At 58.0% G+C, this 25997-nt stretch overlaps 4 protein-coding genes across 7 annotated transcripts; 3 read left to right on the top strand and 1 right to left on the bottom strand.

The window, feature by feature from the left end:
• The first annotated feature begins 195 nt into the window (after positions 1 to 195).
• On the top strand, positions 196 to 4144 carry NTF4 (neurotrophin 4). Of its 2 annotated transcripts, none has more exons than XM_027038036.2 (3): positions 196 to 508; positions 1523 to 1646; positions 2291 to 4144. In XM_027038036.2, exon 3 carries the CDS (start codon positions 2303 to 2305, stop codon positions 2933 to 2935), a length of 633 nt encoding a protein of 210 aa, XP_026893837.1. In that variant the 5' UTR covers positions 196 to 508; positions 1523 to 1646; positions 2291 to 2302; the 3' UTR covers positions 2936 to 4144. The 2 variants fall into 2 exon arrangements, with proteins under 2 accessions (XP_026893837.1, XP_026893836.1); XM_027038035.2 differs by lacking the exon at positions 196 to 508 and adding an exon at positions 576 to 725.
• A 402-nt stretch (positions 4145 to 4546) lies between these two features.
• On the top strand, positions 4547 to 8921 carry LOC113593455 (uncharacterized). 2 transcript variants are annotated; one of them, XR_008293828.1, is made up of 6 exons: positions 4547 to 5058; positions 5341 to 5541; positions 5657 to 5818; positions 6537 to 6664; positions 7173 to 7961; positions 8217 to 8921. XR_008293828.1 is itself a non-coding variant. In XM_027038034.2 (5 exons), the coding sequence occupies exons 1-5, from the start codon at positions 4903 to 4905 to the stop codon at positions 7534 to 7536; spliced, it is 1011 nt and encodes a 336-aa protein (XP_026893835.1). In that variant the 5' UTR covers positions 4547 to 4902; the 3' UTR covers positions 7537 to 8921. The 2 variants fall into 2 exon arrangements, 1 of the variants encoding a protein (XP_026893835.1); XM_027038034.2 differs by having other exon boundaries at positions 7173 to 8921.
• LHB (luteinizing hormone subunit beta) lies at positions 8407 to 9693 on the top strand. The gene is made up of 3 exons (XM_053210101.1): positions 8407 to 8461; positions 8784 to 9031; positions 9337 to 9693. The coding sequence occupies exons 1-3, from the start codon at positions 8407 to 8409 to the stop codon at positions 9577 to 9579; spliced, it is 546 nt and encodes a 181-aa protein (XP_053066076.1). The 3' UTR covers positions 9580 to 9693.
• Positions 9694 to 9733: 40 nt separating this feature from the next.
• On the bottom strand, positions 9734 to 25827 carry RUVBL2 (RuvB like AAA ATPase 2). Of its 2 annotated transcripts, none has more exons than XR_008293827.1 (15): positions 25456 to 25827; positions 21640 to 21694; positions 19569 to 19624; positions 18910 to 19051; positions 17553 to 17682; positions 17327 to 17393; positions 14113 to 14219; positions 13931 to 14024; positions 13436 to 13559; positions 13114 to 13208; positions 12904 to 13022; positions 11005 to 11124; positions 10481 to 10623; positions 9970 to 10084; positions 9734 to 9861 (listed from the first exon to the last, which is right to left on the bottom strand). XR_008293827.1 is itself a non-coding variant. In XM_053211145.1 (15 exons), exons 1-15 carry the CDS (start codon positions 25465 to 25467, stop codon positions 9836 to 9838), a joined length of 1392 nt encoding a protein of 463 aa, XP_053067120.1. In that variant the 5' UTR covers positions 25468 to 25827; the 3' UTR covers positions 9734 to 9835. The 2 variants fall into 2 exon arrangements, 1 of the variants encoding a protein (XP_053067120.1); XM_053211145.1 differs by having other exon boundaries at positions 10494 to 10623.
• Between the last annotated feature and the right edge of the window lie 170 nt (positions 25828 to 25997).

Here is a 25997-nt window from a genome sequence, read left to right as displayed (position 1 = left end):
GGAGGGGGCTGGGGGTGAGGACTCCTGGGTCTGAGGGAGGACCGCCTTGGGCGTCCCGACTCCTGGGCCTGAGGGAGGAGGGGCTGGGGACCTGAATCCCCGGTCTGACGGAGAGGCGGCTGGGGGTCAGGGCTCCTGGCTCTGCGGGAGGAGGGGGCTGGGGGCCGGGACTCCTGGGTCTGAGGGAGGAGGGGGCTGGGGGGGGGGGAGGTCCCGGCTGCCGGGGCTGAGGGAGAAGGGGGCTGGCGCCTGGCCTCCCGGGGCTGAGGCGGGCCAAGAGCTGAGCGAGCCAGGCCGGGCTCCCGAGGTCTCGGCACGCGTGTGGAAGGCGGGATCCCCCGGCCCCTCCTCCGCCGTCGGGCGCCGCCCCGCCCCCGCCCCCGCCCGGGCCCTCCGGAGCGTGTGCAGCGAGGAGCCGGCGGGCGAGCGGGCGTCCCCGCAGCCAGCGAGCGGGAGGAGGAGCCGCGCCGCGCCAGGGGCAGCCGAGGAGCCGAAGAGGGCGCCCCAGGTGAGAGCCTCGGCGCCTCCTCCCCCGGGATTCCGGCGTCCGGGTCGCCCTGCCCCCGGGTAGGGAGGGACGGGGGCGGGGCCTGCGGGGGCGGGGCTTGGCGGAGGAAACTGAGGCAGGAGCGAAGTGCTCCAGCCATGCAGCCGCTCGCCCCCGTCAGGGTCTCGGGAGACCAGACCCCCCGGCCTAAATCTTCTTTGGGAGGAGGGGCCTGGGAGTACGTATTCGGGGGTCCCTGGGGAGGAGGGTCCTAAACTCCAGAACTCCCGGGTCCGAGGGAGGAGGGCGCTGGGGGGCGGGGGGGGTCTGGACTCCTTGGTCCGAGGGAGGAGGGCGCGGGGCTCCCGGACCCCTGCATGTGAGAGAGGGAGCTGGGGATCATGGACTCGTGAAAAAGGGGAGGCAGCTGGGAACCAGAGCTCTAGGGTCTGATCAGGGGAGGTGGGAGCTGGGAGCTAGGACTTTCTGGTCTGAGGGAGGAGGTAGCTGGGGATCTACACTCCGGGTCCAGGTTGGATCAGCGTGGTCGGGTCCCTTCACACCCCTTTTTCCATTTCCCCATCTCCGAGCCAAAGCAGGCAGCCACTCCAGGTATGTGCAATAGAAGTGTCGGACGGGCCCTGGCCTGTCCTGTGAGGATAGAACATTCCAGGAAGCAGCCTCAGGGACCCAGGGCTTCTTGAGCGTGGGCCCTCAGGGACCCGGGTGTCCAGACGAGCACCGCCCCCGCCCTGTCTGGGAGATGAATGGGCCGTGGAGGATGTAATCTTTTCCAGCCTCCCCTACCCCTCCCACCCCTCCCCCACCGCCCTCCTCGCCCCTCCCCACACCTCCCCCATCTGCTTCCCATCCCAGCCAGGAGCCATCACCTGGTCAGGGAAGGGGCCCCAGGGAAGGGGGCGCGGCCTTGACTCCTGGGTACCCTACACTTTAAGAGGAACACAGAGAAGGGGAGTGTTCGCGTCCCCTCCCCCCACTTGCCCATATAACTTGCCTGTTCCCTTCTTCCCCTAGGTGGCTGCCCCTACCCTCTCCTGAGATGTCAGGAAGGAGGGGACCACCTGTGTCCCCCACCGGGGCCCCCCAGAGCCTGGGGGCCCCCAGCCCTGGAGCCTGGAGGTGGAGGAGGTGCTGACAGGTCTGGTAACCACCTGCTGCTTCCCAGTCCCCTCCACACCACTCTTTCCCAGAACCAGAGACTTCCAGAATATTGCAGAAAAACTGAAGCATCCACGCCCTCACCGCTATCTCCCAGCCCCTGGCCGATTTCTGGGACAGGGAAACTGAGGCCCCGCGTAGCAGAGGAAATGTCTCGCCTTCTCAGTGGCAGTTTTGAGCTGAACTTGGGTCTTGCTAGGATTCCAGAACATGGCCTGTCTCAGCATTTTGAGACCTCCAACCTCCTCTAGGCTGCCGGACTTAGGGTTCTTCGGGGGTGTAGAGGTAAGAGGCAGAATGGAGTTGTTCCGACGGGGCCCAAGTCCTACCTCTGGTATTTGCTGGCTGTGTGGCCTGGTATAAGTCACTCACTTCTCAGCCTGTGTTTCTCCGTTCGTTGATTTGTTGGCTATTATTAGCAATAGTAGTAGAACAATTATGATTAATCTAGAAGCTGGGCAGTATCTAAGTCCTAGAGTATAAGGTCCCCCTCCTAAGGTTCTAGAACAAGGGCCTCCCCCTCGTTCTGGCATCCAGGTCCGCCTGGAGCTCCCAACTGCTGTCCCCCGTCCCCTACTCAGTTTTTACCCCATCTCTAATGCTGGCTCTCCCCTCCGTCCTCAGGTGCTCAGCGAGATGCTCCTCAGCCCTTCCTGCTCCCTCCCCATCCTCCTCCTTTTCCTCCTCCCCAGCGTTCCAATGGAGCCCCACCCCCCACCCTTACCACTGCCCCCCTTTCTAGCCCCTGAGTGGGACCTCCTGTCCCCCCGAGTAGTCCTGTCCAGGGGCACCCCCGCCGGGCCCCCTCTGCTCTTCCTGCTGGAGGCCGGGGCTTTTGGGGAGCCAGCAGGCCGCCCTGCCAACCGCAGCCGGCGAGGGGCGAGCGAGACAGCACCCGCAAATCGCCGGGGAGAGCTGGCTGTGTGCGATGCGGTCAGCGGCTGGGTGACAGACCGCCGGACGGCCGTGGACCTGCGTGGGCGTGAGGTGGAGGTGCTGGGCGAGGTTCCCGCGGCTGGTGGCAGTCCCCTCCGCCAGTACTTCTTCGAGACCCGCTGCAAGGCTGACAGCACCGAGGAAGGTGGCCCCGGTGGGGGAGGAGGGGGCTGCCGGGGTGTGGACCGGAGGCACTGGGTATCTGAGTGCAAAGCCAAGCAGTCCTACGTGCGGGCACTGACCGCTGATGCCCAGGGCCGTGTAGGCTGGCGATGGATTCGAATTGACACTGCCTGCGTCTGCACGCTCCTCAGCCGGACTGGTCGGGCCTGAGTCCCATGCCCAGGAACTGGGCAGGCAGAGGAAGAAGACGGCTGGATCCCGAGGGACCTCAGGGGTGGCCTGACCGCTCCGGGCCTCAGTTTGGGAACTTGTGAAATGGTCACACAATCACAGCTTTCTGACTCTGAGAGCTCAATCCATGCCAGACAGGTGGTGGAACCAAATGGGGTTTTGAAGGATGAGTAGGAGTTCTCCTGGATGAACTTGAGGGTAATGATGATGATAATAATAGCCCAATTTTGCCGAGTGTCTACTGTTTATCAGCGCTAATACACAATTTGTCAGATCAACTCTAGTGGATTCGACCATCAGAGGCCCTTGGCTTCTCAGTTGCTAACCACTTGATCTCAGAAGACATCTTGCTCACCCTGGAGAGAGTGACGAGGAAGTGATCTGTCAAGAAGTGGGTGGGGGAGCATAAAAACTGGAACACATAGGCAAGTAGCTGGGAGGTCGGGTTTGAATGAGAAATCTTACTTGGTCACATGGGGCAAGTGTTGGCTTCGAACGTTCTCTTTTGAGGTAGTGAGCCACCCGTCACAGAAGGAGCAAAAGCAGGGTTGACTGACCGGAGGTCAGGAGACTGGAGAATTTGGCCCTACTGGGAAGCTGGAGTCAGGTTTCTACTCCCTTTTCTGTCCCAACTTGTACCCATATCGGGAAAGAAATAGACCTTAGAAGTGTCCAGCTTGAGTGTGGCATGAGGTTCTGACCAATTGACCTGACTCCTGGCTGGAATCAGGGGTCATGTGGACAGTGAATGGGCCAGGAAAATCCAAAAGGAGAAGTGGCCCCAGAAGCCTGAATGAGGGGGTCAGTGGGACCCTGTGCCAGGCTGCAGAAGGTAGCCTCACTTTTCCCCATCTGAACAATGGGTCAGTGGGGTTGAAAGAATGGGACCGAGGAGGCAGAGGCCTTGACGAAATGGCCTGTAAAGTGAGGAAGTACCAAGGGAAGTCAGGGGTAACCCTTCATATATCACCAGTCCATATCTTAAGACTTAACACACACACACACACACACACACACACACACACACACACACACATTCTTTTAGAATCAATTTTCCCATCCCCCACCAACCCAGACTGGGCCCCTGGGAAGGGTAGGGGTGGCAGGGCCAGGCAGGGACTGGCTGCCTCTGTTTCTACATCTCCGTGTTTCTAGATCTGTGGTTCCCCACCCTCTTTTTTTTTTTTTTTTTTTTTTTTGCCACCTCTCTCTTCCTGTCTCTCGTCTCTGGGTCAGTAGCTCTCTACCTCTGTTTCTCATTCAGTGCCTCTCACCCATTCTTGAGTGCATTTTTCTTTCTCCTCAAAGCTCTCTCCACATCGCCTCCCTTCCCTTTTTTGCTAAGTATTTCCCTGTGTATTTGCCTGTGGGTCTCTCCCTCTTCACCCACCCCCATATCCAGGTGGAAGTTTTCAACCAAATCAAAGGCAGGCAGGACGCACGAAGCCAAAGCCCAGGCTGAGTCCTTCAGCAGACGCGGGGAGGGAGGGAGAGCCCTGGGGAAGTCTGGAAATCGTTACCCCTGAGGTAGGCAGGCCTGGCAGAGGGAGGAGGGGGCTGAGTGAGCTGGGACCCTGTAGGAAAGGGAGGGGGGGGTGTTTCTCCTGGGTTCCCTGAGGCAGTGGGTGGCCTCTGTCTCCTCCAACCTAGGGTCTCTGTGTCTCTAAGATTCCCTAAAACTCTGATCTATTTCCCCTTCCCCTCCGCCCCCTTTTCTGGCCATCCTTCTCTCTCTGGGACTCTTGTCCTCCACTTCTCTTGCGTTTCTGTGCCCCCTCTCTCCAAGTCCCTGTCACTTGTTGCCTGGGTCTCTTTCTCATTCTATCCAACCATCCACACACCTGCAGGCCCTCCATTGGCTGGGTTCAGGGTGGGCGGGTCCTGTCACCTGGGGCAACAGCGACAACAAGCCTGCTCCTGCTGGGCTACCCCACAGGGGTGGGACCATGGCTGGTCCGACCCTGGCTGTGCGCTATGGTCTGCCATGGTCCCCAATCTCTGGGACCGAGGTGCCTGGATCCTGGCCCAGCTGGCATCTCACCAGCAGTGGTGTCGCCCACCACAGTATCCCATCTGTTCCCTTTCCCCCGCCCACTGTGCAGGTAAGAGGACCCTAGGTTCCTGGCCAGGAGGAGACTGGGAGCCCAGACTCCTGTGTCTGAAGGAGAGGCCTGGGGATCCAGACACCTGCTGAGAGAAAAGCGGATAGGGCGCTCGGGCTCCTCTCTGACTGAAGGAGGAGGGAGGGTCCCAGAGTCCTGGGTCTGAGAGAGGAGGGGCCAGCGAACGTGGACGCCTGGGAGGAAAGGGTTGAGGACTGCCGGGGAGAGATCAGGGCTCGCGGGCCAGACTTGAATCCTTTTAGCCGACGTCCTTGTCCCCAGTCCACGGTCGCGGAGCCCCTGCCCCCGGCCGCAAAGCAGGATTTACACATCTGGGATTTTGACGAGGTCATCAGCAGATGGGAGACCACCTATGGCTCGGTTTCCGTGCCCAAGACCCACGGCGGGCCCTACGCACAGCCCAGGGCCCCAGAGCCTTCGGACCCCACGCGGACTGTGGGGATCAAGGATTTAGGAGAAAAGGTGAGGTGCAGGGATGCAGAGGTCCGCGGGGGGTGGGGGGAGGGGAGGGCGGGGGGGGTATCGCGCTGGAGCACGAGGCACCCTCACGTTGGGTCCCCGCGTCGCCTTCCCGCAGCTCAGACGCCGCGGCTGGCGCCTCCCGCTGGTCACAGAGCACCAGTGCAGTGAGACGAGGGCTCAGTACACCGGCCGGCCGGGCCCGGACCGGAGCCCCACCTTCTACGTCGGGCCCCAGCCCCTGGAGCTTGCGGACCACCACCGCGGAGGCCCTTCCCAGGTAGCGGAGAAGACCCGCTGCCACCTTGGGGCAGAGCCTGTAGCGCCTGAGGAGGGGCCGGAGGGGCTTTGAGGCTTGGGACCAGACTAGGAGAGCCTGGGGCGGGGAATTCTGAGTCTGGGGTCGGGGTTAAATGGTCTGGAATGGAATCAGGTTACAGAGCCTGGGGGTGGAGCTTGGACGTCTTGAGGTGGGGCCAGAAGGAGGAGGGGACTGAGACCGAAATCTCAGCTCGGAAGCCGGGGCCGCGACCAGTAAATCCCGGGGCGGGGCAGGGAGGGGCGTTCTGAGGCGGGGGTCGGAGCGGAAGGTGCGTGGGGGCGGGCCTTGAATATTCTGAGACCAGATCGGGTCGGGAGGCGGCGCTAGGCTTCCTTAGAGAGAGGATGAAGCGAAGAGGTACGTTTGTCCTACCTGCGACTGAATTCCAGGGGCGGGACGTGGAAGCTGAGTCTGGGGGCGGAGCTGGGAAAGTTTTGGGGGGCGGTGGGGGGGGGGGCTGGGCCTTATGTTCGACGACCCTCAAGTGTTTGGATTTTGGAGTAACCCTCATAAGGGCTCTGATTTGGGGGAGCGAAGATAAAGCGTTCTGGCTTGCGACTGGTCAGGAAGGATTCGGATTCATCCAAGGAAGAGGGATCCTGAGCCTGGGACCCCGGGCTTGGGATGGGTATGAAACCTTGCTTCATCCCTCCTCCCCCCGATCCTCCCTCCGCAGGCTTTAATCCCTTGGACAAAGAACCCCGAGCTGTCCGGCCAGCCTTTCACGGTATCTGACCAGGGCGTCCTGGACCGCCATCAGCTCTATCTGACCACCTCGGCCAAGGACTTCCGGGCCTATCCGAAGTGAGTCTGGGTCCTCTCTCGGCACCGCCGCCAGCACACCTAACCCCGGCGTCGGCTCCCCCTGTCCGACTCAGTAACCTCAGTCTTCAGTTCCAGCACGCTCGAGAACCAGAGGTGCAGACCCCAGCCCCTACCTCTTTCAGCGCCCAGGTATTCCTAGTGTCAGCTCTCAGGAATATGAGACCTGCGGCTCGTCCTACATGCGGTTCTGGACCGGGGGCGGGGCTCCAAGGGTCTCGGGCGGGACCTGCTTTGGTTCCCAGATACTTTTTCCCAAGGATTCGAAAATTCTAGATTCCCGGCCCTTAAGGACCTCGAGGGCCCAGGAATCGAGGCTAGGCATCCCCGACTCCCATCCTTCATAAGGGGTCCCCGAGTCCTGCAAGGGTGTCCTCGCCTCGGAACGCAGAGTTCGCGTCTACAGGCTCCTCAGGAGCCGAGGTCTGAACCTCAGCCTTGTCCCCAGGATCCAACGGTGCCTTCCCTCTCCTGCCTTCCCCACCAACAGGAAGGAGTTGTCTGGATATCCCCGCAAGGACTCGCTGACCTGCTGGAGCTTTCAGAAGACGCCTCAGGTCTGGGGACGGGACCCACAGCGGCCGCCCCGTCCGCGCTCCTCTCGGCCGCCAGGGATCCGCGTGCCCCACGTCCGCCCGGCGACGCTAGCCGTGCCGCACCGTGGGGCGTTGTCTCTGGCTCAGGAGTCCTACAGACCCCCGCTGCACCCGCTCCTCCGGCTCGATCGTGTCTGCCCTCTGGAGCTGCCCTGGGGCGGCCCCCACTGGAAGCCGGTGTCGGGCATCTACAGCGTGCCACAAGCCTACCGCACTGAGAACTCCAGCTACGGCAGCTTGAAGCTGACCGGGATCTGAGCCGGCAGCGCCGGCCCCGCCCAGAACACGCCCCCGGGCGGGGGCGGAGCCGAGTCTGGAAGACCCCGGCTGGAGGGCACACTGGGCGGGGCCATGGTCGGGAAGCCCGCCCATCACGTGGGAGGGAGACAGGGGCCAGGACCCGCCCACTAGACGTGAGCCGGACGAATCCCACCGGAGACTGACTAGGGTGACCGGGTCGGGGACGAGGATGGATGCTGAGCCTGGAGAATATACTTTGGGGCTGTGGGCTCGCGGGCGGGACACGCCCTCTACGACACAGCGGGCGAGTTTACCTTAGTCAACGACAGAGTTAAAATAGCCTTAACCGTGCTCATTGCTGGGTTCGGCTCCGGGGGCCCGAGTGTGCGGGAGATGGGGCTCCCGCTCTACCCCTCGTGGAGGGAAGGCACGTCTACGTACACGTGGGACTCCGCCCCTGAGCACAGAATCCAGTATTGAAGCCACGCCCCCTCCGGGGTTAGACTGTGGCACAGGAATGGCTTTCAGTGTGTGGCAGATGGAGTGGGGTTGAGGTCTGAGCCGATCACCATTCGAGGGTCCTTGGAGGGACAGCTCCAGCCTTCCCCTGGCTCCCACTCTGAGGGGCGGAGGCGGGGCTACGCCATCGGGGGCAAGGCCAGGGTCTCCCCATAGCCTACTTCCTATGACCCCAACAGGACTTCGCTGGCACCTGACATAGCATCTGACGACTGAGTCAGTGAAGTCAGCTTCACCTTGGGCGCACCGAGAAGCAGGAGCCTCTCGGGGCGTGGGGGCAGGGGCCACTCCACTGAGCCACTCCCGCACACTTCCCTGACCTTTTCCGTTTCTCGCCCCCGGAAGGATTAGTGTCCAGGTTACCCCATCATGCCGCCACCCCCAGTGGCCTTGCCGCCCCCACAGCCTGCAAGTATAAGACCAGGTAAACATCATAGGGGAGGCACCCAGAATGGAGATGCTCCAGGTAAGGCTGTGGGGTCCCCGAGGCCCTTTGCAACTCCATCCAGGTCACAGCTGGCACAGAGGGAGAGTCCTGTGACTTGATGGAGGCGGCTTCTTTCTGGAAGGGTGTGGACAGCCAGCAGGCTTCCGGCCAGGAGGAAGCAGGTGGAACAGGGCCTGAGGGTGGGAATCTGCGGGGTTGGGACGATCTGGGGCTCCTGAGTATCGGGGCAGGGGATCCAAGTGGGATGAATGGGCCCTGAATGGATGACGTCAGGCAGGGGAGCTGGGCCCCTGAACGGGTTCGTGTGAGGGATGGGAGGGTAAGGGCCCAGGGTATTGGTGTCTGGCAGGCCCTGAGACGCTGGCCTTGTCCCAGGGGCTGCTGCTGCTGTGGCTGCTGCTGAATGTGGGTGGGGTGTGGACATCCAGGGGGCCGCTGCGGCCGCTGTGCCGGCCCATCAACGCCACCCTGGCTGCTGAGAACGAGGCCTGCCCCGTCTGTGTCACCTTCACCACCACCATCTGTGCCGGCTACTGCCCCAGCATGGTGAGCTGCGGGGGTGGGGATGGACGGCTGGGGGCCTGGAATGGGTGCTGCCACCTCGGCTCCAGAGTGGATCACTGAGGACCAGGCCCACAGAAAATGGGAAATGGCAGCCTGGACAGAAGGGTGGCCTGCCCCCACCTCCCGCAGGGGCTGGGCACGTGGGAGGGAGGAGGAGCGCGGAGGGTCGGCTGCAATGCCGGATCTGTGGGGGGCGGGGGTGGGGGGGGGGTGGGCACAGCGGGCGGAGCTCGGGGGAGGGCCTGACCACGCCCCCCTCATCCGCGCATCTGGGCCCTGGCCTCCAGATGCGAGTGCTGCCCGCGGCCCTGCCCCCTGTGCCCCAGCCCGTGTGCACCTACCGTGAACTGCGCTTTGCCTCCGTCCGGCTCCCCGGATGCCCGCCTGGTGTGGACCCCGTGGTCTCCTTCCCCGTGGCCCTCAGCTGTCGCTGCGGGCCCTGCCGCCTCAGCAGCTCCGACTGTGGGGGTCCCAGGGCCCAACCCTTGGCCTGTGACCGCCCCCCACTCCCGGGCCTCCTGTTCCTCTAAGGACCCCTCACCCCAATGCCTGGAGCCAGCAGCCGCTCTTTTCTACCCCTCCCAATAAAAGCTTCTCAAACTGCACTCTGATGGTCTTTTGTCAGGCTTAGGGTACGCGTATGAGTATGTACACACACACACACACACACAGGCTCAGTATGGGTCCGATATCAGAACCATTTTATACAAAGTCACAGTGTCAGAACTCCAATAGAAAACAGAGCGGGGGGGGGGGGGGGGCAGGGAGGGCGAGGGTCACATCAGCTCAGGAGGTGTCCATGGTTTCGCCTTCTGTGAGGAGAAGGAAGGCCATGCGGTCAGGGGGCTGGGACTGAGCCCTCTGGGACTGGGGGCGGGGGGGGGGGGCAGGCAGGGGCAGGGGCAGCAGGGGACACTCACTGAGCTCATTGAAGAGAAAGGCATCCTGGTACTCCTTCATGTACTGTGTAGAGCGCGACTCGTCCAGAAAGAGCGAGTAGACCCGCTTGATGTCATCTACCTGGACTTCCGTGCCCTGAGAGGGGATGACAAGACCTCAGTGCCCCCCCGCCCACCCCCCCCCCCCCCACCGGATTGGTAGGTCACGGTGGGAACGGGGGGGATGGGGTTAGCACGCATCCCTCCTCGGCCACCTCCCCGCTGTGGGCCCAACCCCTCCGGTCCTCAGTCTCTTCATCTGTAAAATGGACTGAACGGCATTAACTTCTAGCTGCCAGACATTTACTAGGCACCTGCCACGTGTCAGGCCGGGAGATACAGGTATAAACTCGACAGACGACAGTCCCCCCCCCCCCCCCCCCGCCCCGCCTTTGCAAATGCATGTTCTAGGACTAAAGGCAACGACCCACTCTCAGCCCTTGGAGCAGTGAGCGCGCCGTTCACTCGCTCAGGCTGGCCCCCGCGTGCTTACTCGGCGGGCTGACCTTGCGCTTCCGGCACACCAGGCTGGCGGCCGTGATGAGCTGGATGGCGTAGCGCAGCGACGTCTCCAGCCCGATGCGGGTCAGCACCGTGTAGGCGTCCTCACTCATCTCTACGTCTTCCTCCTCGCACCTGCCGGCAGGCGGGGCGGGAGCAGGGGTGAGCCGGGGCTGCCCCCCCCCGCTCCCCCTGCCCCCGCCCTGGGCTCTGCTGGGCGTCCTGGGGTCACGTGGAATCTAGGTCCTTGGCCTCCAGACCCTCCCCGTCCAGGGTCCTACCCCGCAGGGTCAGCCACTGGCTCGTGCCCTCCCTTCTCTACTGTGGCCCCCCCTCCAGCCCCCAGATCAGAGGCCACTGCTTGGATGCCCAGCCCAGCCTAGCCGCTTGCAGGCCCAGAGGCCTCCCCTCCTCAGACCTCGCTGCCCCCACTTGCCAGACAGGGTGGACGTCGGCCCTGCCGCCCAGGCCCACGGCCCAGTCCCGCCCCAGGACGCCAGGCGGCCCTGTGCATACCGGATGCGGAGGATCTGTTTCGTGTCCTTCTCACTGTAGGGCGAGGTGGAGACGATGAGCAGTCGGTCCAGGAGGTCGATGGGGATGCCGTGGGGGCTCTGGTAGCTGGTACCCCGGATCCTGGGGAGGAGGGGGAAGGGAGGGCTGTCAGGACGATGCACCCAGAACCCAGCGCTCTGTGCCCTCTACTTGGAATACCCCACCCCCTCCCCTCCACCACAGCCCACTCACTGGGCAAATACCACTTAACCTTCAGCTCACGGCTGCACCACCCACCAGGCAGCCGTCCCTCGACTGCGTCACCGCCCCTGTAGAGCTGGGGTGGCTTTAGCTACGTGTCTATGTCCAGGATTACTGGATCAAGGTCCTACTCCCCTGCGGGACGCCCAGCTCCACAGGGGGAGGGACTGCACCGGTCCTGTTCCCTGCTGTACCTGGCCCAGCACAAGCCCGGTACATGGCAGGTGCCAGGGAACTGAGCGGGGCCTCGTTATTCGTGACAGTTACGTTCTGAATAGTGGGGCAAACGCTCATTAGCAAACGATGAACTCCTGCTTCTAGGGGAAATCCAGTCAGGTTCTTGTGGGCCTATGTGGTCACGATACTTTTGTCGACCAACATATAACCTGGTTCTATGTGTTCCCGCATTTTTTTTAATGTTTATTTATTTTTAAAAGACAAGGGACAGAGCACAAAGCGGGGAGGGGCAGAGAGAGGAGACACAGCATCCGAAGCGGGCTCCAGGGTCTGAGCTGTCAGCACAGAGCCCGATGTGGGGCTCGAACCCACAAACTGTGCCATCGTGACCTGAGCCGGAGTCAGATGTTTAATCAACTGAGCCACCCAGGCACCGCCGAATTCCTGTTTAAAGACATCTTATTTGGGGAACCTGGGTGGCTCAGTCGGTTAAGCATCCAACGCTTGACTTCCTCTTGGGTCACGATCTCATGGTTCATGAGTTCAAGCCTGGCGTCTGGCTGTGTGCTGACGGTGAAAACCCTGCTTGGGATTCTCTCTGTCTCCCTCTCTCTGTCTCTCTCTGCCCCTGCCCTGCTCACTCTCGCTCTCTAAAATAAACTTAAACAAACACGCCATCACCAACAAAGAGCATATAGTGTGACAACGTGGCAATAAATAGATCACAAAAAGAACACGCGTTTGCAGCATGAGAGCTGAGACTAGAAGGCAGAATGTCACCTTGTCGGACCTGAGTCTGGGGCGTCCACATCAGGGGACTCAAATTTTTTGCCACCCTGCGCGCGTCTGCACAGGAGCACAACAGTGCCACGAATCCTGACTCGGGAGTTACAAGTAAATTTCAGGGAGAGTACGCAGGCTCCCAAATAGGTCACGTGCAAATAACGAGGAGCAAGTGGGTTTGCTGCCTGTCTCAGAAGGCGTCCCGTGCAGACAAGGCAGACAAGAGAGCACCAGGGCCAGGGGTAGTGGCAACACCCGAGGGCAGACATTCCAAGCTTTACCAGAACCTGGGGCACTTTGTGCGTCCAGAATTTTTCCGTGGTGTCCTTAGGGCCCAAAGAAATATTAAGTTCTATTACGCAGTTTGGTCTAAGTGACCTAACTGGAGTGATTTATGCAGTGTCCAACACGGGTCACCGTGCTTCCCTCAAAAACTTAAAACATCCCGCAGCACTTGTGCGTTTTCTGCAGCGTCCTGGGGATGCCCCGGCACACAGCTTGGGAACCGTAGCCGCAAAGGGTACAGAAACAGAAAGACAGAAAGAACAGGGTCCCTCGACTTCCTCGTGGAACAGGAGTTGCCTGCCTACCTTGTTCAAGGTCCCGGCAGGGAGCTCAACAAACAGGTCCTGTTTGCCCTGTGGCTACACCCACCGCCCGGGGCATCCCGCTTCCCCGGGGGCCTTTGAGAGGGCTCACCGGGTGATGCCTCGGTTGGTGGCCATGATGAGGACCGGCGCCATGTCACTTTCCAGGGCCCGATTGAGGAAGGAGAAGCTCTCAATGTCCAGCATGTGCACCTCGTCGATGAACAGCACCTGGGAGCCACTGAGGGTCAAACCCACCGCCCAGGCCTCTCTGCTCCCGCCTCCCCCGCCCGCAAGCCACCTGCCCTCCCCCAGTGCTCACTCCAGGGATGATCTCCGCCTTGCCCTCCTCACGCCACTCAGCCACCTTGGCGTTGATCTGCTCTCGGACTTCTGACTTGATCTCCCCGGTGTCGCCTGTGGGAAGCGGGAGTGTCAGGGGACAGGGATCCAGGGCCGGAGGGCGGCCAAAGATAAAGACGGGACGCCAGGGACAGAGGGAAGAGAGACCAAGACCGGAGTGGCAAAGCGGCAGGAGGGCCGGGAAACGTCCCAGAGGGGAGGAGAACCAGAGACAGAGACCCCAGGGAGAAGTGAAGGCAGGACACGCGTGCCCCCCATTGGGCAACCCTAAGGGGCCCCACCTGAGAAGAGAGCCAGGAAGCCCTGGGTGCGGGAGTTGATGACGTCGATCTCATGCAGGGACACCGTGTGCACCACCTCCTTGCGTTTCTGGAGCTCCCCGTCTGGACACTGCACAAACTTGGTCTGTGGGGCCGGGAGGGGTGGGAGAGACAAGGGCAGAGAAGAGCATGAAAGGGGGACCCGGAGGGGCTGTCTGGGGGTGGGGTGGTGGGGGGCGGGGAGACCGGATCCCTGAAATGGAGCTGAGGATCCAGAAACCCCAGGTCCAAGAGGTAGTCGCGGCTAGGGCATCCGAGAGCACTGAAGGACCGGGGTATGTGGAGGACCTCGGCCTTCACGAGCAAACTGCTACGCTGAAGGGCCCTGGCTGTCCCAGAGGGTACAGGGAAGAACCAGGAGTGCCGGGGACATGTGGTACTGGGCCACGGGGGTGAGGGAGGAGATGCAAACATCCCAGAGCCTGGAGCGAGGGGATCCCCAGAGCCCTGGCCTACCTGGGAACCCATGGCGTCATAGTCGCGAGCGCGTGTGAAGGAGCGGCCCAGCTTGGAGATCTTGCCCGTGGCCTTGTCGATGGTGATCACATCCCTGTGGAGGGGTGGAAGGGCAGGAGTGAGGACAGGAAAGGGCCCAAGCTCCCCTACCCCAGCCACCCAGCGTAGCCCCCGCCGCTCACCCGGCCTGGACCTTGTCCTTGGTCAGGGACTCGATCATCTTGGTGCCCAGGTCGTATATGGTCTCCATCTCCGTGGTCTTAAGGGTCAGCTTCCCTACCTTAGAGCCCTGAGAGGGGGGACATGCCAGGCAAGGAGTTTCAGAGGGGGCCCAATGTCTCCCCAACACAGCCTCAAAATGGGCACGACGCAGGGATGCTTCTGGGGGTGGTGGATATAGTCACGGTCATGACCGTGGTGATGGCCTCGTGAGTACACACGTATGCCAAAACTTAATACCCTGCAAACTTTATTATTATTTTTTATTTGCTTTTAACATTTATTTATTTTTGAGAGACAGAGACAGAGCGTGAGCAGGGGAGGGGCAGAGAGAGAGGGAGACACAGAATCCAAAGCAAGTTCCAGGCTCCCAGCTGTCAGCACAGAGGCCAATGCGGGGCTCGAACTCATGCACCGTGAGATCGTGACCTGAGCCGAAGTCGGACGCGTAACCAACTGAGCCACCCAGGCGCCCCGTCCTAACACCCTGCAAACTTTCGATGTGTGCAGCTTTTGTAAGTCAATTGCACCTCAGGAAACCGATGACTAAAATCCCAGGAAGCAAACACCCAACAACCTACCTAAAAGATCAAATCCATAAAAACAACACGGACTAGGGGTCCCACGACATGGGGGTCACACTCTCCCATTCTTTGTTTCATATCCAAATAACAGGTGTTTTTGTTTTTTTGTTTTTTTTTTTTTATTGATCACAAACCCAGAAAACAGAGCTAAGCTAAACACAGCTAAGGTAACAAAAACGCCACACTCCCTCCCCACAAGATAACACAGTCAACGTCTTTAAGGCTTTTCCAGCAGATCCACCTGTCTCTTCTTTCCAGTTTGTTCTTTCTGCAGGGACAGGTGGCAGGATAAAAGAGTTGGGATTAAGGAGGGAGATAAAGGTGATTTCGGTTTTATGCCTTTATTTTTATTTTTAAAGATTTATTTATTGGGGCGCCTCAGTGGTTTCAGTCGGTTGAGCATCTGACTTTGGCTCAGGTCATGGTCTCACGGTACGTGAGTTCAAGCCCCGTGTCAGGCTCTGTGCTGACAGCCTGGAGCCTGGAGCCCGCCTTGGATTCTGTGCCTCCCTCTCTCTCTCTCTGCCCCTCCCCCACTTACTCTCTGAGCAGGCTCAGTGCTACCAGTGCAGAGGCCGATGCAGGGCTCGAACCCACAAACCATGAGATCATGACCTGAGTTGAAACCAAAAAAGAGGTGCTTAACCGACTGAGCCACCCAGGCGCCCCCCCCCCCCCACTGTTGTAAACGTTTAAGGAGAGGATGTATTCATGTATTTCTTCTGTAATAAAAATTGAATTTTTTTTCATTTTTCTTTTAATGTTTGTTTATTTTTGAGAGAGACAGAGAGCGAGCACAAGCAGGGGAGGGGCAGAGAGAGAGAGAGAGAGGAGACACAGAATTCGAAGCAGGTTCCAGGCCCTGAGCTGTCAGCACAGAGCCCGACGTGAACTGTGAGATCATGACCTGAGCCGGGGTCGGATGCTTAACCAACTGAGCCACCCAATAAAAACTGAATTATAAAGAACCATCTTGGGGGCAGGACCCCTGGCTGGCTCAGTCGATGGAGACTAATCTTAGGGTTGTGCATTTCAGTCCCATGTTGGGGGTAGAATTTACTTTAAAACAAAACAAAACAAAAAGAACTATCTTGGGACTAGTTTTCTCTATATTCACATACCCTCCTACCATATTTCTTAAATTCAAAATGTAATTGCCAATGGATGGGACTAATTTAGAAGACTGCAGACAGGTGTTAAAAGTGCAAGTCAACTGGGGCTCCCGGGCGGCTCGGTTAAACGTCGGACTTCGGCTCAGGTCATGGTCTTGCGGTTCGTGAGTTCGAGCCCCGCGTCGGGCCCTGTGCTGACAGCGCAGAGCCTGGAGCCTGCTTCGGATTCTGTGTCTCCCTCTCATTCTGTTCCTCCCCTGCTTGCACCCTGTCTCTCTCTCTCTCTCTCAAAAAAAAATTAAGATTAAAAAAAAAATTAAAAAGTGCAAGTCAATGTAATTATACATCTTAAATCTATTTCCCCTGAAAACGATGAGCAACCAAGAGACAGTGTCCACAGTATAAGACACAGAGACAGAAGGTGACTCTGTGTGAGGTCAACAGGCTTGAGGCATGTCTAAGTATCCTTTTGTTTAGCATGTTTCTAGAAACTGTCACTTAAACGCGTAAAAGAGAACGACAAACCAGAGAAAACGACAAACTCAAAAACACTGTGCCATGTGAAAGAAGCCAGCCACGAAAAGTCACTTATGCTGCAGGACTCCACTTATAAAAAAAAAATTTTACTTTTGATAAAAAGAGAGAGAGAGAGGGGGGGGGGGGGGAGGGACAGAGAAAATCCCAAGCAGGTCCTGTGCCATCAGCAGAGCCCGATGTGGGGCTTGATCCCACAAACCTTGAGATCATATCCTGAGCCGAAATCACGAGTCCGATGCTTCACCAACTGAGCCACCCAGGAGCCCCTTCATGGTGGTTTTAAGGGTATTTGCCTTAGAAGAACTTACCAGACTACACACTTATTTTACGTGGTTCTTTATATCCGTTTTCTTTTACGACAAAAGTGTTAAAATTCTTAGCTTCATAAAAAGGGAGCGACTACGGATGACGGGGCACCCGGGGGGCTCAGTTGGCTAAGTGTCCGACTTTGACTCACGTCATGATCTCTTGGTTTGGTGGGTTCGAGCCCCCGCATCAGGCTCTGTACGGTCAGCTCAGAACCTGCTTCGGATCCTCTGTCTTTCTCTCTCTGGCTCCCCCTCCGCCACTTGTGCACACACGCTTGTGTGCTCTCTCTCTCTCTCTCTCAAAAAAAAAAAAAAAAAATTTAAGAAAAAAAAAGGCAGCGAATCACAACTACGTAAGCTGGATAGGAAAACTTTTTGCTCTAAGCTGTACAGATGCCACAGAACAGGTTCTTAGGTTGAACCATTAAGGATTCATGGTGAGAAACTTCCAGAGATTCTGTCATGACACCACTTGGTTTAACTGCTCACGGTGTCGCTCACAGATGGGATAAACCGTCAACTCAACTGACCCCCTACCGTAGGCACGCAGAGGGGTCCAACCCGCAGCTCAAGAACATTCCATGGATGCTGACCTCAGCCAGGACCGGCCGCCACCCGACCCTTCAGCGGACTCACCGTCCCTGTCGCTGGCCGATCGATCTGGATCTCCACCACCTCGCCTTCAATGATCTCGGTCTCCTCCCTGGCAGAGAAAGGGCGTGATCAAGAGAGCCCAACGCTCGGGCCCTCAGGAATCGCTAACTCCCATGAGCCCTTGGGCACAGGACAAGCCGAAGAAGGCAAGGGTCATCCGAGGCCACCGGGAGCTGGCTTCTTGCCCTGCACCGGGTCCTAGGCTTACTTGATGCGAACCCCGATAGACCGCCGGAAGGCCTGCGTCAGTGCCTCTGTCTTGCTCATCTCCAGGGAGAAGATCTCGCTGCCCGCGATGGCTGTGAATGGGGTGTCAGGGCCCAGGGCTTGTGCCATGCCTGGGGAAGAGGTGGCCTGGTTAGGTGGGGGCAGCCTGGCACCAGGTCCCCAAAACCTACTCGGGTCAACCCAGCTCTTCTCGCTCCTCGGGAAGGAGCGTAGTTGAGGTGGGCTCGGCGCTGGGGGTGGTCAGGGAGACGCAGAGGAAGCCAGTGACGACTTAGAGCCGTCGCGCTGCCCAGGGGGCCAACCTCCTGACCCTATAATCTGGCCAAGCCCCTCTCCCAATCTCCAGGATCTGTTTAGCCTCCAGGCTCAGGGGTAATGAGCAAGAGTAGAGGCCAAAAGAGGGCTGAAAGGGTAGTTAAGGGTGGGGGCTCAAGCCAGACCCGGGTTCGAGTCCTGGCTCCACCATGAGGCACGGGAACCACCACGAGGATGGGTCTCCTCTCCGGCTGGAGGACAGTGGGGCTGTTCTTACAGCCACTTCAAGCACCGAGCCACGTCTCACAGACAGGAAGTCACTGAACCTTTCTGACCAATGGGAGGCGGGAACCCTTCTTGGTCCCTTTTTCGTGGGCCACGCTTGGTGCCTGGACAGCCTGTTCCCTATTGTCTGTCCCAGGGACTCCGCGGCATCCTGCAAGTCTTAGCTGTGCTCCTGATTCATCTGGAAAGTCTCCCCTGCTCCCTCCTTAGGGCCAGGAGTCTCTTCTGTCCATCACAGCACACTGTGTCCCCAGAATGGAAACTCCCGAAAAGTCAAGGCTTCGGTCTTACTCATCTAAGTGTCCTCAGTGTCTGGCCCAGGGCCTGGACCCCCATTTTATTAAGGAAGCAATGGCTCACATTCAAACACAAGAAATGTTTTAATGTCTCAGCGTGTTGCAGTGGAGACGTGTTGTGACCAGACGATTAAGCTCTAGTCAATAAGACAGAAGCAAAAGTGTGTGGGAGCCCAAAGGCAGCCGCTTAAAGGGAGTGACGTTTAAAGGGAGGGAAGTACACCCTCACTGCAGGTCCCCTTTCTCCTACATGGGAGCATGGGCACGAAGGCTGGAGCTTAGGCAACCCTCTTGGAACATGAGGTGACCCTGACATGGCAGCGAGTGCCTAAATGGCCTACATTCAGACTCTTCTATGTGAGAGAACGAACCAGAGAGTTTAAGACCCCGCCATTTTGGGTTGTCGGTTAAATGTGGCTGAACCCAAGCTTGATTTACACAGGAAGGATTATCTTCCTGTGTAAGAGACCAGAAAAGCTCCTGCCCCGAGAGGCCTCTCACCCATGGCGATGGCTGTCTTCCCCGTGCCCGGCTGGCCAGCGATGAGGACCGCCCGCCCGGCGATCTTCCCTTCCCGGATCATCTCCAGCACAACCCCAGCTGCCCGCCGGGCTGCGAGCTGCCCCACCATGCCCTGGGAAGCCTGCAGGGGGGGAGGCGAGAATACACCAGGTTACCTCCTATTGGCTGCAACCCCTTTTCCGGCCCCTCCTGCCTAGTGACATGAAAGGGCACGGTGTTAGCTAGGACTTGGGGAAAAGGGAAGAAAGCCTTTTCCGCCCCAATATCTTCAGACAATTCAGACGCTAGGGGCACCTGCGTGGCTCCGTCGGTTAAGCGTCTGACTCTTGGTTTCGGCTCAGGTTATGATCTCACGGTTCTTGAGTTCAAGCCCTGTGCCCGGCTCTGTGTTGACAGCATGGAGCCTGCTTGGGATTCTCTGTCTCCCACTGTCTCTGCCCTCTGCCCCTCCCACCACAAATAAATAAACATTAAGATAAAAAATAAATAAATAAAAAAAAATCTCTACGTGTGGCTGAATTTTATCAGTAAGTAGCCAAAGTTCCGGGAGCTCCTAAGTCACCCCAGGGGCCTAGGTGGCCCTCCCCGCCTGAGGCCTCCACGGATCAGCTTTCCCATCCCACTGCCCCCAACCCTACCTGCCGTGGCTCCAAGGCGTCGTCCAGCCCCAGCCCCCGGATGTGGGAGTGCGCGCCTGCGTTGGGGGAAAGAACCAGAAGACACGGTTACCAGCCGGCTCGTGGTGACATGTGGCCTGAGGAAAAGGGCTCCTTCCCTCAGCCCTGATTTCCTCCTTGGTCAAATGGGGGGCCCGAGTCTCCCCCCTCACTGGGAGGATGGCTGGTGGTGGTAAATGCTCAATAAACTGGAGCTGCCCTTAGGATACGGCACAGCAGGACCAGAATCACCGAGACCTGGCTAACTACATCATCAGATCAGGAACTACCCGTGACAGCAAGCGGTCACAATTATTTTGTGTTTATAGCCTAATGGCCTCACAGGGTTCTTATTTCGTTCCGTGTAACCCTGAGAAACAGTGAGTCCCAGTGATTATCACCCCGGAGTGCCTCTGGGGTTCAGTCACCGCCTCAGGCCCTCAACATGAACTTGAGGGAACCCAGAGACATTAAACTCCTTGCCCGAGATCACACGGCCAGTAAGAGGTAAAGACGTGGGATTTCAATGGTGCACACCAGACCCCGGCTGGGAAACTACAGCCTGGAGGTCAGTCACTTGTTTTTGTAAATCAAGTTTCATTGGGGGCGCCTGGGTGGCTCAGTCGGTTGAGCGTCCGACTTCAGCTCAGGTCATGATCTCACTGTCCATGAGTTTGAGCCCTGCATTGGGCTCTGTGCTGACCGCTCAGAGCCTGGAGCCTGTTTCGGATTCTGTGTCTCCCTCTCTCTCTGCCCCTCCCCTGTTCATGCTCTCTCTGTCTCAAAAAAATTAAAAAAAAAAAAAGTTTCATTGGAACATGGCCACGCCCATTCACTTACATACTGCCTGTGACTGCTTCGCAACAGAAGAACTGAATATTTTCCCCAGGGAAGAGATTTACTGTCTGGCCCTTTAAGAAAAGATTTGTTGACCCCAGCACTAGACCGTAAGCACCTTGAGGGCAGCTTGTGTCGACTGGGTCCTCAGCTCTAATAGCGCCTGGGACTTGGACGCTGAACACAGTGTCAGCACCTGCACGTTACATGCATGTGCTCGTGGAATCTTTTATTGAGTGATGAGGTTAACTACCTTTGCTCCATTTTGCAGATAAGGACACTGAGGCAAAGAGCAACTAGCCTCTTGCAACGGAAGTGGTCCCAGCAGCGGGCCTCCAGAACCCACGTTCATGGCCACGAGGGCCTTTGCTTCTAGGGCCTCTCTTGTAGGCACTGAGTGAATGGACATGAAAGAATGAGAATAGTCTTGGGGCGCCTGGGTGGCTCAGTCGGTTAAGCATCCAGCTTCGGCTCAGGTCGTGATCTCACAGTTCATGAGTTCGAGCCCCGCATCCAGCTCTGTACTGACAGCTCAGAGCCTGGAGCCTGCTTCGGATTCTGCGTCTCCCTCTCTCTCTGCCCCTCCCCCCGCCAAAATAAATACAAGTTAAAAGAATGAGTACAGCCTCCTCCGTGCAGGTAAAGCACTTTTTGGTGGCTGCACCCTGCGGGCCCCACCGCACCCCAGCTTCGTGCTCCTGCCTTCACAGCTTCCTCGGTGCGCGAGCCAGGACCAGTGGCTTGGCTGCTCTGAGTCTCGGTTTCCTCAGCTAAAAATGGGATAAGGGTCGCCACACACCCTCTCCGGGGATAGCGAGAGAATTCGGCAGGAACTCACGCGTGCGCTGGTTAGCTGTGGAGCGCCCACTCTGCCGAGGCCGCTGCTGGGGACACAGCCAGAAACGAGCCAGAGCTGGTCCCTGCCCTCGCGGAACTAATGGCACAGCGTGGGAGGGGTGCACGGGCCGACCCCAGCAAGCGCTCAGCAAACACCCGCTTTTACGATTTCCTAGCAAAACGTTGGTACGCCCAGGAGCCTAACCGGGCTAGGCCCCCACGTGCCTTGCTGAGCCCACTCTGCAACTCGGGATTCTCTGCATCATCAGACAGGGGGACAGGGTGGGAGGCAGGCCACCCCCCTCTCAGGGTTCCTGGGCAGGGCTCTGTTGAAGGCAGGCAGGGTCTAGGTCCCTGTTCGTGACCCACGCTCACTCACCGATACGTTCAATCCTCGTCACGTCTCGGATCTCTGGGACCTTGGTTGTGGCTGTCTGGGAGCGGAGGAAGACACATCAGAAGCGTGCTCGCGGTCCCCGTTTTCGCCAGCTCCTCTGTCCCTCCCGCCCACCGCCTGGGAGGAAGTCCTTTTCGTGCCTCTTCCCCGTGGGCAGGCCAAGAGCCCACACACCTGTCACTCTCATCCTTCTCGTTGGTCACCAACTAAATGCTGGTTGACTGACCACAGTACACCGAGTTCCAGAAAGACAAGGACCGTGTCTGTCTCGTTCACACCTCTGTCCCCGGGGCCTCAGCCCATTGTTGGGTGCCCAGGAACTATGTGGTTAAGAAAGCCCCCCTCGCTCTCCCACAACCCTGATAACAGACACGAACGCGGAATAGCAAGCTGGACGTGGCCTGGCCCCCGACTGCCCAGCCCCCTGTGCTACGCTGCCTGGATCGTGTCACTAGGCCTTTGCACGTGCACATCCCAGAGTCCTTTGCCCAGGCCCGACTAGTTCTGGGGTCTCCGGATGTCCGGACAGAACAAAAGGTCTCCTCTGGGAGCCTGCTATCTCCCTGTGCGATCTCACACATAGGAGGGAGACTGTCAGATCAATGTTCTCGGCTCCAATAGATGGGACTCCCACGAAGGGTACAGCCCACATCTAGCTTGTTCACTTGGGGTGCAGTGTTTGCGGGGTGGGTGAATGATGTGCTGTACGGAAATGCTGAGCTCATTGAACAAGCAAGTACCAAGTCCTCTGGGATCGCCATCTCTCCGAAAAGAGGAGCCGGCCACCATCTCTTGTCCTATAGCGGAGAGAGAGGTGTAGATACCTCTCCGGGACAATTCGAGAACGCCCAGAAGATTCACACAAGTGTCCACGGCAGCCTTATCCACAAGAGCCACATACGCTTTTGTAAAGCTTACTTATTTACTTGGGAAAACCCAAAATGTCCGTCAACAGATGCATGGATAAACAAAACGTGGTACGTCCACGCTTGGAATAGCATTCAGCCATAAAAAGAAAGTTCTGGGGTGCCTGGGTGGATCAGTCAGTGGAGCCTCTGACTCTTGATGTTGGCCTAGGTCATGATCTCACGGTTCGTGATTTCAAGCCCCACGTCGGGCTCTGTGCTGGCAGCATGGAGCCTGCTTGGGACTCTCTCGCTCTGTGTCCCTCCCCTGCTCTTTCTCTCTCTCTCTCTCAAAATGAATAATCTTAAAAAAAATGAAAACATCATGCTAAGTGAAAGAAGCTAGACACAAAAGGTCACAGATGGTGTGCCATCCTTGGCCTGAAATGTCCAGGATGAGCAAACCCACAGAGGCAGGAAGCACATTAGTGGTGGCCTAGAGGCCTAGGGCCAGAGGGTACGGGAGGGCTGGGGGATCGTGGCCAAGAGGTACAGGGTTTCCTTCTGGGGAGGATGAAAAATGTCCTGAAACTGATGGAGGTGATGATTGCACAACTGTGAACGCACCAGAGACACTGACCTATACCTTTAAAAAGGGCAACTTGGGGCGCCTGGGTGGCGCAGTCGGTTAAGCGTCCGACTTCAGCCAGGTCACGATCTCGCGGTCCGTGAGTTCGAGCCCCGCGTCAGGCTCTGGGCTGATGGCTCAGAGCCTGGAGCCTGCTTCCAGTTCTGTGTCTCCCTCTCTCTCTGCCCCTCCCCCGTTCATGCTCTGTCTCTCTCTGTCTCAAAAATAAATAAACGTTAAAAAAAAAAAACGGGCAACTTGTACAGGAGGGGGATGATATTGCAATAAGGCTGTTAAAAAAAAATCTGGGCGGCGGGTCTTAGGCTGTATTATTTGCAGACAGTGGAGTGTCTCACAACTTCTTTCCTTTCTTTTTTTTTTTAAACCTTATTTAAGTAATCTCTACACTCAACGTGGGGCTCGAACTCAAGACCCCGAGATCAAGCGTTGCCGCTCCGTTGACTGCGCCAGGCACACGCCCCTCACAATTTCTAATAAGGAAAGAAAAGCCTAAGAAGCCAACCTGTTGATCCAGTGCCTCGGTCACCTGCCTCCAACACCTCTTCCCTCCTACAGGTCTCTCTTCTTCCACCAGGAGAGGAGACTGAGGCATCCAACCTAGTGGAGCCTTCAGTCTCCGGAACTGAGTTTAGACCCCCACACATCTCCACACAGCCCATCAGACCCCACTTGAGGCAATAAATGGACGTGGATTCAGAAATCCCAACCCCCCCCTTCTTTTTTTTAGCATTTCTTCTTCTTATTATTATTAATGCTTATTTATTTTTGATAGAAACAGAGCACAAGCCAGGGAGGGGCAGAGAAGAGGGAGACACAGAATCCGAAGCAGGCTCCAGGCTCCGAGCTGTCAGCACAGAGCCCGAGGCGGGGTTCGAACTCACAAGCTGTGAGATCATGACCTGAACTGAAGTCAGACGCTCAACCGACTGAGCCACCCAGGCGCCCCCAGAAATCCCAACCCTTAACGATCCCAACCACAAATAGACTTGCGTCCTACAAGGCCTTCCGTTTCACGAGAAGCCTCTCCTACGCTGCGCTGTCCACTGACCCCATGGAAGTAGAGATCATTTAAAAAGCTTTTTGGGTTTATTTATTCATTTCGAGAGAAACAGAGAGAGTGAGTGGGGGAGGGGCAGAGAAAGAGGGAAAATCCCAAGCAAGCTCCACACTGTCAGCACCGTCAGCAGAGAGCCCAATGCAGGGCTTGAACTCAAACTCACCAATCGTGAGATCATGACCTGAGCGGAGACCAAGAGTCTGACGCTTAACGGACTGAGCCACCCGGCGCCCTAAGCAGAGGTCATTTTAAAACTCAGCACCCACCATCCCTTTCAAACTTCCAACAGTTCATCCATGTTCCTGGGAACTGGGTCTCAGGAGTGTGGCCATTATCTTTCCTCTTCTTCCCTACCCACCCCCTTTTGCCATGGCAGCAGCCACAGACTCAAGTCCCGCCCCCATCCCTCCGGGTCGCTATGGGAACCCAAGTAGCTGGAAACCCAGTTCAACCCCCAAGCTAAGGCCACATCCTTTCTTCTTCCAGATGTTTCTTGGGCGGGCACTTGGTGCCTGGGCCAGTGCCGCTGGCCTCTCCTTTACAGAGCTCACATGCACTCATTCATTCAAACATTCAAGTGATAACTTACTGAGCATCCACACGGAGTAGGAGGTGCTGCAACAGGAAAATGGCCAAAACAATTCCATGACGAGATCCCACAGCTCTGGAACCCCATCCCCACGGACACCCTCCAGGTTCTCAACACTCTTGTGGCTCAAGGCTAAGCAACTTCACGCTCTCAAGCACACAGACAGGTCCCCACCTGGGCTTTCTCCTATAGTCAGGTGCCATTTATACAACCCTCATTAGACTTCAGGGCAAAAGACTGGAGAACTGGCTGCTGACTGCACTCAGAAGATGGGAAGGTGGAGTTCCCATAACACGATGTAGTCAGATCTGATCACTGAGCCCTTGAATGTCCACTTGAATCCAGGATAATAAGAGTCCAGTCCCCAGCCCCTCCTCCCTCAGCCTCAGGAGTCCGGGCCCCCAGCACCTTTTTCCCTCAGATCCAGGGGTCCGGGCACCCAACACCCTCCTCCCTTAGATCCAGGAGTCCAGTCTCCAGCCCCCTCCTCCCTTAGACTCAGAAGTCCGGGCCCCTAGCACCTTCCTCCCTCAGATCTAGGGGTCCGGACCCCCAGGCCCCTCCTCCCTTAGATCCAAGGATCCAGGTCCTCAGTCCCCTTCCCGCTCCGACTCGGGAGTGTGGGTTTTCCCCTCCGCTCTCCGCACGCCGCACTTACCACGGTTGCCATGATGCTCACCAACCGCCAATATCCTAGCGGAAACGGAAAAGCGCTAGAAACGAGGCGTTCTGGTCCCTCTAGACGGCTAAGGTCCTCCAAAGATCTCGGCGTTCCCTCATAAATATGCAAACTCTCCTTGTGTGGGCGTGGCGTCACGTTTCAGGACCCGCTCTTCCGCCGAGGCTGAGCTGGTAAATGGGTGCCCGGAACTCCTGGGTCGGTTCCCAACGCCTCCTGACCCCTCCCTTTACCCAGGCCTCCTTGCCGAGACTGATTGCAAAATTCTTAAGACTTCTTTGGGCAACCACACGTCCCCCACGCTCCCTTTCCTCCTTATTCCACCCTCTCCTCTCTCCGCTAACGCTGGAGCCTCAAGTTTAGGATTGACAGAGCTGAGGGCCAATCCGCTAGCACAGCGACAAGCCGCGCCCCCTGAGGCTCTCATTGGCCGCTGGGGGGGGGCGGAGCAGAGCAAACCCTACCTTGTCCACCAATGAGAAGACGCGGGCGCTCCCTCCCCCGGGCACGGACCAATGGCT

Source organism: Acinonyx jubatus, chromosome E2 (assembly GCF_027475565.1).
Source record: "Acinonyx jubatus isolate Ajub_Pintada_27869175 chromosome E2, VMU_Ajub_asm_v1.0, whole genome shotgun sequence".
NCBI lineage: Eukaryota > Metazoa > Chordata > Mammalia > Carnivora > Felidae > Acinonyx > Acinonyx jubatus.
Note: the sequence above shows the minus strand (reverse complement) of the source record. Positions and strands in the feature narration are given on the sequence as shown.

Coding starts and splice junctions, on each gene's coding strand:
- LHB (XM_053210101.1), top strand. CDS start 8,407: ATGCCGCCACCCCCAGTGGCCTTGCCGCCCCCACAGCCTGCAAGTATA. Junction 8,462..8,783: donor GCCTGCAAGTATAAGACCAG/GTAAACATCATA, acceptor GCCCCTGAACGG/GTTCGTGTGAGGGATGGGAG. Junction 9,032..9,336: donor CCGGCTACTGCCCCAGCATG/GTGAGCTGCGGG, acceptor CCTGGCCTCCAG/ATGCGAGTGCTGCCCGCGGC.
- NTF4 (XM_027038036.2), top strand. CDS start 2,303: ATGCTCCTCAGCCCTTCCTGCTCCCTCCCCATCCTCCTCCTTTTCCTC.
- LOC113593455 (XM_027038034.2), top strand. CDS start 4,903: ATGGCTGGTCCGACCCTGGCTGTGCGCTATGGTCTGCCATGGTCCCCA. Junction 5,542..5,656: donor TCAAGGATTTAGGAGAAAAG/GTGAGGTGCAGG, acceptor GCCTTCCCGCAG/CTCAGACGCCGCGGCTGGCG. Junction 5,819..6,536: donor ACCGCGGAGGCCCTTCCCAG/GTAGCGGAGAAG, acceptor CTCCCTCCGCAG/GCTTTAATCCCTTGGACAAA.
- RUVBL2 (XM_053211145.1), bottom strand. Junction 13,560..13,930: donor ATGACGCCATGGGTTCCCAG/GTAGGCCAGGGC, acceptor CCGGCCCCACAG/ACCAAGTTTGTGCAGTGTCC. Junction 10,085..10,493: donor TGGTGTGCCGGAAGCGCAAG/GTCAGCCCGCCG, acceptor ATCCCCTCTCAG/GGCACGGAAGTCCAGGTAGA.